Genomic DNA, 10,206 nt, shown 5'->3' with positions numbered 1-10,206 from the left:
ACATCTGGAAAGGATCCACCATATTAGTTTCCCTATGCATACACCAGAACATATGGATTAAGTCACCTGTCAGCTTTTTCTTCTCCAGATTAAATAGCCATTATAAGTCCCATTTCCCATCCCTTTAAAATATATTTCCCTTTTTTTAAATGAACCTTAGTTTCTGTAACTCTTTATTAAAATGTAAAGTTAAAAACCAACCACAATCTCTGAAGAAGAGCCAAGTGTAGCAAAAGGACTACTTCCAGCTCTATCATTTGATTTTTCTCACTCCTCACACACTCCAAGTTGTTTCCTTTTTAATAACAGAATTGCATTGCTGCCTTCCATTCAACCAATAGCTCAGTTCGACTCACAATTTTCTTTTCTTTTTTTTTTTGGCTGAATTTGTTATACCTAGTCAGTAATTTCCCATCCAATACCCGTGCAGTTTGTTATTGTCCTCTGGGGCCTTTGAAATTTTCCCTATTGAATACAATCCTGATTTTGATAGCTTTTTTTTTTTTTTTTTGGCGGTACGCGGGCCTCTCACTGTTGTGGCCTCTCCCGTTGTGGAGCACAGGCTCCAGATGCGCAGGCTCAGCGGCCATGGCTCACGGGCCCAGCCGCTCCGCGGCATGTGGGATCTTCCCAGACCGGGACACGAACCCGTGTCCCCTGCATAGGCAGGCGGACTCTCAACCACTGTGCCACCAGGGAAGCCCTTGATGGCATATTTATCTAGTTAAGGTCACTCAATTCTTCTTCTGCTTTCCAACATACCTCATCCAACTTTATAACCCAAATAAGTATTGTCTAGTTTATTGTTAAAGTTGTAGACTAATAAAATGTCATTTATTGGAACATGCATGAGGTATGTTATGGGCTAAATTGTGTCCCCCAAAATTCATATGTTGACATCTTAACCCCCAGCATCTCAGAATGTAACTGTATTTAGTTATAAGGTCTTCAAAGAGGTGATTAAATTAAAATGAGGCCATATAGGTGAGTCCTAATCCAATCTGATTCGTGACACTCAAAGAGACACCCGGGACTTCAGCACAGAGGAAATACAGAAAAGACCAGGTGAGGATACAGCAAGAAATCGGCCATCCGCAAGCCAAGGAGAGAGGCCTGAGAAGAAACCAACCCTGCTGACACCTTGATACTGGACTTCTAGCCTCCAGAACTATGAGAAAATAAAGTCTGCTGTTTAAGCCACCCAGTCTGTAGTATTTTGTTAAGGCATCCCGGGCAGACTAATAAAAGCTACTCTATGCATGACATAGCATAGTCCCTGGGGGCTCACCAAGGAACCTCTGCCATTACAGAGAAGGCTACAGGAGGGTACAAATGCCCATAACTCTAGCCAGAATAAGTCATAAAGGAAGATCTGAGCAAAATGCCTTGGGAGCACCAAGGGAGCCAGAATTCTTTCTATCTGGGGGATCAGGGAAGGCTTGAAATAGGAGACATCAGTTGAACTGGACCTTCAAAAATGGGCAAAATTCCAATCATGGGGGTTGGGGGCAGAGGGCAGCAATCCAGGGGACCAGGACTTTATGAGCATAAACCAGGCTTACCCCACACCCGTGATCACTTTTAGAACAACCCCAGTTGTCACCCACCTATGGACAAGATGGGTAGTTTGCAAACTTGGCTAAACATCAGAACTAACTGGAAGATTTTTTAAAAACATGTAGATCCTCAGGCCCCACTCCCAATCTGCTGAATCAGAGATGATGTTCTAGAATCTTTAACCATTTTCTCAGGTGAGACAGAATCAACTCCATCAAGTTTAAAACCCCTTTTTAGCAAAAACATTTCACTGTCCCCCCCTGGTAATAACTATATTTCTTATCAAATGTGAAAATACATAAAGACAGAAAAACTATTCTGAGTTTAGTAATGATTTCCAGTAAATTTGCACTTTATTAATTAGAACCAAATCCATAGGTTTAAAAATTATATGAATTTCTTATTTTGACATATACACATACATGTAAGACATTATCTCTTCAACCTGAAGATAATGCAAGGTTGTATATAGGGCTTCTGCCTCTTTACTAACCATGTGTCCTCACCCTGCCACTAGAGTCCATCCGCAGTTTCTGGATCTGGATCCACTGACACTTCTACCCCCAGTTATTCCACAGACCAGTAAAATATCAGAATTTTCCATCCTGTGAATGAGGGAGAATAGGAGAGAGAAGGAGAAAGGCAGAAATAGGGATTGTTGCCACACTTCATGCTAAGACAGAGGTCCTGTGTCATTATGGCGGCCAAGTGGATGGTGGAACAAAGCAGCAGCAGTGTTTTTCTCACCAGCTAAGGCCTGGAGTCAAGGTCTTGGGAGGAGGGGAAGAGGAGAATGGGCCCAACCAGTGTCTGGCTCTGACTGATTCCTTCTCTCCCTTTTTCCCTAATCCCTCTGAGAAGATAGGTTTGGGGGCTGGGGTGGGGTTGTTTTGTTAACTCTCAAAGTCCTCCTTTCTGAAGTGATGAAAGTAATCCCTACTTGCTAAGGTGAGGATTAGGTGAGATCATTTAGGTAAAGCACAAAAAAGACCCCATATTAAACCCCACACTGCGCCCCAGCCTCACCCTAGCTCCACCACACAGGTATGGACTCTTTCGTATATTTTTTTGAAGCTGGGCCCTTCAGTCAGCCTTTCCTCAACTCAGTTTAGCTGAAGCCCAAGGCTTACCTCCAAAAGCCTTGAATTTGAATCAAATTCAAATTTGATTTGAATTTCAATCAAAATTGCACACCAGTGGGGACCTTCCTCCATACTCAGCACCTAACGATTCCTCCCAAACAGATCAGCTTTCCTCAAGTCCATAACAGGCCACAACGCAGAGAGTGGTAAGCTGCTGTTCTTTCTACTAGAGTTCTCTACTGCCAGCATTAAAATGAACATTCTCCAGAAAATCTTTCCTGACCACCAGCCCTTAAGCTCTTTATTTGGGTTCCCTTGGTACTTCTGCTATATTCCTTCCTTCCATCCATCCACCCACCCACCCATCCATCCATCCATCCATCCAACCATCCATCGTCTCACTAATCTAATCAGTAAAAGACTTGTTTTAGACACTGAAAAAACAAACAGGCAAGGTCCCTGCTCTCCTGGAGCTGCCATTCCAGGGGGGAAGACAGTGAAAATTCAATATGCAACAAGTCAGGTGGGGATAAATGCTAAGAGGATAAACAAAACAGTGTAAGAAGACAAAGAGGGATATTGGTAGTTGGGAAGGATAATCAGGAAGACCTCACAGAGGTAGTGTCTGAGCAGCAGAAACATGAAGAAATGAAAGTGTAGGCCAGCAGGAGAGCTGGGAAGAAAGTTCCAGGCTATGTCTTTCTTCCATAATGGCGGGGGTCTTGTGTTATTCAGTTCCTCCACCACTGGCATGGGTTGAATTGTGTCCCTCCAAAAATATTGGAGTTCTAACCTCTAGTACCTCAGAAAGGACTTTATTTAGAGACAGGGTCTTTACAGAGGTAATCAAGTTAAAATGAGGTCATTAGGATAGGCCCTAGTACAATATGACTGGTGCCCTTATGAAAAAGGGGAAATTTGGACACTGAGACACACACAGGGAAAAATACCACGTGAGGATTAAGACGGAGATTGGGGTGATACCTGTACAAGCCAAGAAACACCAAAGATGGCCAGCAAACCACCAAATCTAGAAGAGGGGCACGGAACAGATTTTCCCTCACAGCCCTCAGAACCTACCCTGCCAACAACTTGATCTTGGACTTCTAGCCTCCAGAATTGTGAGACATTTTTCTTTTGTTTACGCCTGAGAAGTGTAAGCGAAGTCTGTGGTACTTTGTCATGGCAGCCCTAGGAAACTAATACAACCATCTAGCACCGTCAGGGCCACGTGCAGACCACTGCCTCACCCCGGTTCACAGGATAAACCCCTGGTTACACTGGGCTTTGCCTAGCCCTAGATGACCGCAACAGCCCCCTAACTGGACTCCCTGTCCCCAGTCTTACTTTCTCAATCCATTCTCCACAGTATTGTCCTGGTCTCTCTAAAATGAAAATTTGATCATCTCACTGGTTCACAAGCCTTCACTCATTTCTCATTATCTTCAAGATACAACCCAAATTTCTCAGCTTGGGGACCAGTGCCCATAGGATCCAGCCCCTTTACCTCTCCAACCTTGTTTCTCTCCCCCCACCGCCTGGGATGGCCTAACTTCTACTCATAGTCAGGCCTCAACTTATCACCACCCCACTGGGAAGCCTTCCCAAGGCCCGAAAACTGGGTTAGGTGTCCCTCCTGTGTGACCCTGGAAGTGCTTGTGTGTAATGCTGTTGTGACACTTATCAAAGTGTGTCCGAGGCTTGTTTGTCCAGCTGCACAGTTTGACCATGAGTTCCTGTCTTGGTTGTCTCTCCAGAAGCTAGGAAAAGTGCCTGGCACCTGGTAAATATTCACTGGATGAATGAATAAATGAACAAAGCATACCAGGTTCTAACCAGCTGGCCCCAGAAGGAATTTCTTTTCCCTCTAAGGGGGGGAGGATGGGGAAGTGACCTTTCAAGGGATTTCCCAATAGTATGTGGAACCACTGGAGCATCGTGGAGCTGCACCTTTCCTTAATGGTTGCAAGAGGAATTTAGATTGGACATTCAAGAGCTGGTCCTTGTGTCGCAAGACACTGCAGTACAAGGAAGGGAAGTAAACAATCTATCTGGCAATTTTTGAGTCTGGGGTTGACCAATATTTTCGAGTCTATTTTTTGATAGGAAGTGGCAGGTCTCTTCCAAGCCTCTGATTCTGTAGCTGCAAGTCCATGACCTACAGGTAAAAGTGGTGGGTGGACAGGAGATGAGGTGATTGTTGCAACCAAAACTGCGATGTATTCTGTGCACAAGTATCCAAAAAGCAAGTATTTCTGAGCTTTAAAAATTATTGCATACACGGTTACAAATGCTGGAGAGTGTGCAAAAGGAAAGAAAGGAAAAGAGGAAGACAGTAACAATGTTTAAATATATATATTAAATATTCTATATGTATATTATAACTAGAGGAAGACAGAGGGGTAATCGAAACAAATAATCAGGATTCGCTCTCTTCTGCAAATTCCTGAAAGGGGAAATATATCAGAATTTCCAGTTCTCAAGAAGGGCCTAAAGAAGTCCTGTGAGCAAGAAGGGAGAAAAAAAGAGGGGGGCGGGGGACTTGCTCTTCGCAGCAGGAAGTCGTCAATGGATATCGAGTTATGAAGAAACAACTCTGTACAGAAGTCCTTATTCGGAGCGCTAAAGTCACTTTTACCACATAAAGAGCAATATAAAAGCTCCGAGCAGCCTCATCATGGTGTTGGGGAAACAACTCGGCTTCCCCATTTGAAAAAGCAAGAGAGCTCCGACTGGGTAGTGGCCCAGACGGGCGTAAGGGCTTTTATTTGCAAGTCAGTGAGCCAAATGGACGACCAGGCTAGTTGTGCCGCGTTCAGGGAAGCAAGGTTATTATTATCGCCTATTACCCCACTGAGCAATTTCACTGAAAAGCAAGAGTCCCAGCAGTGTGTGCCACGGTGCCATACGGGACGTGCAGCTACGTGCCCACCTCCAGAACGACTTTATTTACAAAGCGATTACCATGTTATCTATTTGTTTTCCTCTTCCAGCTACAGCAGCCTTACTCAGCCCCCGAATTTCTTAATTACAAACCCGTTCGCTTCTAAATCAACCCCAAACCGTCAGGCAGAGCCCGGAGGGAGGCTATGCAAGTTTGCACACACCCCCACCTCCCGGATCAAGGGCAACAGCAGAAGCAAGAAACTGCGTATGTGCAAAAAGGTGGATCTGGGGACGAGGATCGCTGAGTTTGTTTACAGAGCAGAGACGCCTCAGCTCGGATGCCAAAGCTACCAAGAGCTGCAAACGCAAACTTAGCAGAAGCACACGTACCCCGGGAGCGGCGAGCGGCCCCGAAAGCACGGACCGGATTCCAGGGCGCTGGAGCGGAGGCGGTCGGGCCCGCGAGCGCGCTCAGTCCACCTGCAGCTGCTGCCGCTCCCCGCCCCCAGCTCCTGTCCTTGAAAGGAGTGGGGAAAAAAATGCATCTACACGCAGAATGTCTAGATCGGGTTTACCTACTGCCCCTATAAAAACACAAAAGCACAGCCCAGAGAAGCGCGCACAGGGGAAGGGGCATTATTTGCCCGGGGCTTAAAAACCCACACGGGTAAACACAGCCATTCTTTGCAACCTGGGTAGGCTTTTGCAAAGCCGGGGAGGTAGAAGGGCACTATGGACGGGGCGCTGGGTGAAACCCGTTTTCCCACAGAAAGCAGCACAGATCCCTAGGTGAGCTCGGGGTGGGGAATCCGGTCAGAGGGGGGCGGTGAGTTTTCCTCGCTGCTCTCCGGGCAGGCGCTACCTTCGGGCTGAGAGTCCAGGGAGGATTCTGTCCTTGCTCCGGGGACGGCCTGGTCTGGTATTTGTGGGCCGGGAGGAAGCCAGCATCCGGGGTCAGCGGGGCGGCGCCTGGGCCCGCAGCCTCTGCGCACGTGCCTCCGGCAGTGGGGACTCGGCTGCCCGACCCGGTCCGGTGTGCCCGATGCTCCGGAATCCGTGTTTTCCCGCCGCCCTCCCCGGAGGCTCTCGCTCCGCCCTTCCTGAAATCCCTTATATTAACTGTGGCCAAAGCCCTAAGAAACACAGCTCATTGTTGGCAGCTGCCGGGCGGTCTTGCCGAGCTGTGAGGGCAGCAGAGGGGAAATAAAAGGGAACGGCTCCGATTCTGCCCCAGCGGCCGCTGCAAGACTTCGGCGCCGACTTCGCGACAGCGAGCGCCTTGCACGCCAGAAAGGCCCCCTCTATGTGCTGCTGAGCCGGTCCTGGACCCGACGATCCCGCCCTCGGTCTTCGGAACAGAAATCGCAAGGACGGAAGGTAAGCGCGGCGGGCGAAGCTGGCTGGGGCTTCTGCCAGCCCAGTCCTCCGAGGGCTGGGTTTGCCCGGAGGAAGAGCGTGAGGCGGAGCTGGGGAATAACAACAGGATGTGCAACAACAGGATGAGGAGGGCTGATTTAATGCCTGAAGTTCGCAGCAGAGCTACGGGGCACTTCCTTTATTAGGCGACTTCGGGGAGCAGAGGGGGTGTGGGCTTGGGTTCCCCGCCCGATCGCAGGGGAAAGGGCTGTTTGTGCAGCGCGCGGCTCTGTTGTGGGTGGCAGGTCTGCCTTGGTGGCGAGCCCGGGTGCACAGGCTCCTAGTGGGATCCTCGGGATGATGACTCGCAGCCGAAGTGCGTCGGGTGAGCATGGGAGCCAGAGCTGAGAAAAAGTGGGGTGCACCGAGGTGGGCGACACGTGTGGCACAGGGCTTACCGTCTGCCCTTTTCACTTTCAGGACTGGAAATGGCAGACCATATGATGGCCATGAACCACGGGCGCTTCCCCGACGGCACTAACGGGCTGCACCACCACCCTGCCCACCGCATGGGTGTGGGGCAGTTCCCGAGCCCCCATCATCACCAGCAGCAGCCCCAACACGCCTTCAACGCGCTAATGGGCGAGCACATACACTACGGCGCGAGCAACATGAACGCCACGAGCGGCATCAGGCACGCGATGGGGCCGGGGACTGTGAACGGAGGGCACCCCCCGAGCGCGCTGGCTCCCGGGGCCAGGTTTAACAGCTCCCAGTTCATGGGTCCCCCGGTGGCCAGCCAGGGAGGCTCTCTGCCGGCCAGCATGCAGCTGCAGAAGCTCAACAACCAGTATTTCAACCACCACCCCTATCCCCACAACCACTACATGCCGGATTTGCACCCTGCTGCAGGCCACCAGATGAACGGGACAAACCAGCACTTCCGAGATTGCAACCCCAAGCACAGCGGCGGCAGCAGCACCCCCGGCGGCTCGGGCGGCAGCAGCACCCCCGGCGGCTCGGCGGGCACCTCGGGCGGCGGCGCGGGCAGCAGCAATAGCGGCGGCGGCAGCGGCGGCAGCGGCAGCAGCAACATGCCCGCCTCCGTGGCCCACGTCCCTGCTGCAATGCTGCCGCCCAATGTCATAGACACTGATTTCATCGACGAGGAAGTGCTTATGTCCTTAGTGATAGAAATGGGTTTGGACCGCATCAAGGAGCTGCCCGAACTCTGGCTGGGGCAAAACGAGTTTGATTTTATGACGGACTTCGTGTGCAAACAACAGCCCAGCAGAGTAAGCTGTTGACTCGATCGAAATCCCGGCGAAAGAAATCAAATCCCCCAACTTCTTCGGTGTGAATTAAAAAACATTCCCTTAGACACAGTATCTCACTTTTCAGATCGTGAAAGGTTTGAGAACTTGGAAACAAAGTAAACTATAAACTTGTACAAATTGGTTTAAAAAAATTGCTGCCACTTTTTTTTTTTTCTGTTTTTGTTTCGTTTTTGTAGCCTTGACATTCACCTCCCTTATGTAGTTGAAATATCTAGTTAACTTGGTCTTTTTTGTTGTTTGTTTTTACTCCTTATTTCCTCACTTTCTCCAGTGCTCAACTGTTAGATATTAATCTTGGCAAACTGCTTAATCTTGTGGATTTTGTAGATGGTTTCAAATGACTGAACTGCATTCAGATTTACGAGGGAAAGGAAAAATTGCATTAGTTGGTTGCATGAACTTTGAAGGGCAGATATTACTGCACAAACTCTGCCATCTCGCTTCATATTTTTAACTATGCATTTGAGTACAGACTAATTTTTAAAATATGCTAAACTGGAAGATTAAACAGATGTGGGCCAAACCATTCTGGATCAGGAAAAGTCATGCTGTTCACTTTCAAGGTGGCTGTCCCCCTCCCCGATATGTACAGACAATAATAGGGTGTGGAATGTCATCAGTGGCAAACATTTCACAGATTTTTATTTTGTTTCTGTCTTCAACATTTTTGACACTGTGCTAATAGTTATATTCAGTACATGAAAAGATACTACTGTGTTGAAAGCTTTTTAGGAAATTTTGACAGTATTTTTGTACAAAACATTTTTTTGAAAAAATACTTGTTAATTTATTCTATTTTAATTTGCCAATGTCAATAAAAAGTTAAGAAATACTTGTTTTCTAGAAGTCATTTGGGGGTGGTTATTCCCTTTGGTGGCTTTCTTTTTTTCTCTTGAACACTTTATTGATGAGAGTAAGCATTCCAGAGGATAAATTACAGGACACTAAAACAGGTCATGATGAGCTTAAAGCTGAGAGCAGGATTTAACATAATTGGCATAATGCTTCATTGTTATCACTGTAACATGCCTCTTGGTGTGGTTTAATCAAAAGCTGTGAAGTTGTCAAAAGAGCATTTTTTTTCTTAATTGCCATCATCTTCAAGTGTACTCCAGAGTTTAAAAGGTTTGTAATACTAAATGTTATAAATATTATTTCACAGGGTGGGAGGGGAAAAATCAAGTGTTTCTGGTTATACCTGATTCAACTACTTAAGTGGAGGTAGACTGGAATAAAATACTGGAAGATTGATGAGGATGGCATTAAATATACATCTACCTTTATCTCTAGTGACGAATTTTATTTCTCAGAAAAAGTATGAAAGAGAGGCACACATTTTCTAGCTTAATCTCTGAAAAAGCTTCTGGCTGGTTTATAGTTCTAAGAAGAAGAGGGGGTGGAATTCCACCTTGAGGCTTTCTATTTTGTTCTCTTATAATATTTAAAATTTACTCAACAAGGTTGACGCAAAGGTCAAATTACAATCTTTACAAGATGTTCCCTCTCAAGCATGCCCTGTTTTCCAGAATTCTGAGCTTTTACTGTTACAGGCATTGGGTGCAAAGGACATGAGGATAAGATCCTTTTTAATTTTACCTGGATGCGTTATCAAGAAGACATAACTACAGTCAAGTAGGTGTCAAGTTTTGCCTTATATAATCAAGCAAAGGAAAAAGTAATATTGTTAAAATCTCAAATGATCCCAGTTAGGAGAAAGAATTTTGTTTTCCCTTTCATGTTTTCCTAGCTTATAAGAGCAACACACGGTACACTCATGAAAAAATACGGTCTTGTATATAACCTACTGGAGGAGTACAGAAATGTAGGTTGTGGAAAATCTCACAAATAATCCTTTAAAAGAGCATTTCATTTAGACTCTTAGATTCTAATCTTAAATCCCTTATTTCATAATAAAAAAAATCAGGAGAGGAGGGTATATAGAAGTGTTAAATTACAGTGAGTCTGGCATAAAAGCTGATTTCAGTATA

At 46.7% G+C, this 10,206-nt stretch overlaps 1 protein-coding gene across 1 annotated transcript; it reads left to right on the top strand.

The window, feature by feature from the left end:
• The first annotated feature begins 6,848 nt into the window (after positions 1-6,848).
• CITED2 (Cbp/p300 interacting transactivator with Glu/Asp rich carboxy-terminal domain 2) lies at positions 6,849-9,050 on the top strand. The gene is made up of 2 exons (XM_079716601.1): positions 6,849-6,902; positions 7,362-9,050. Exon 2 carries the CDS (start codon positions 7,370-7,372, stop codon positions 8,186-8,188), a length of 819 nt encoding a protein of 272 aa, XP_079572727.1. The 5' UTR covers positions 6,849-6,902; positions 7,362-7,369; the 3' UTR covers positions 8,189-9,050.
• Positions 9,051-10,206: the final 1,156 nt, after the last annotated feature.

Source organism: Hyperoodon ampullatus, assembly GCF_949752795.1.
Source record: "Hyperoodon ampullatus genome assembly, chromosome: 12".
In the NCBI taxonomy this organism is placed as follows: domain Eukaryota; kingdom Metazoa; phylum Chordata; class Mammalia; order Artiodactyla; family Ziphiidae; genus Hyperoodon; species Hyperoodon ampullatus.
Note: the sequence above shows the minus strand (reverse complement) of the source record. Positions and strands in the feature narration are given on the sequence as shown.

Bases quoted from the DNA above. Each gene is read 5' to 3' on its own strand.
- CITED2 (XM_079716601.1), top strand. From the start codon at position 7,370: ATGGCAGACCATATGATGGCCATGAACCACGGGCGCTTCCCCGACGGC.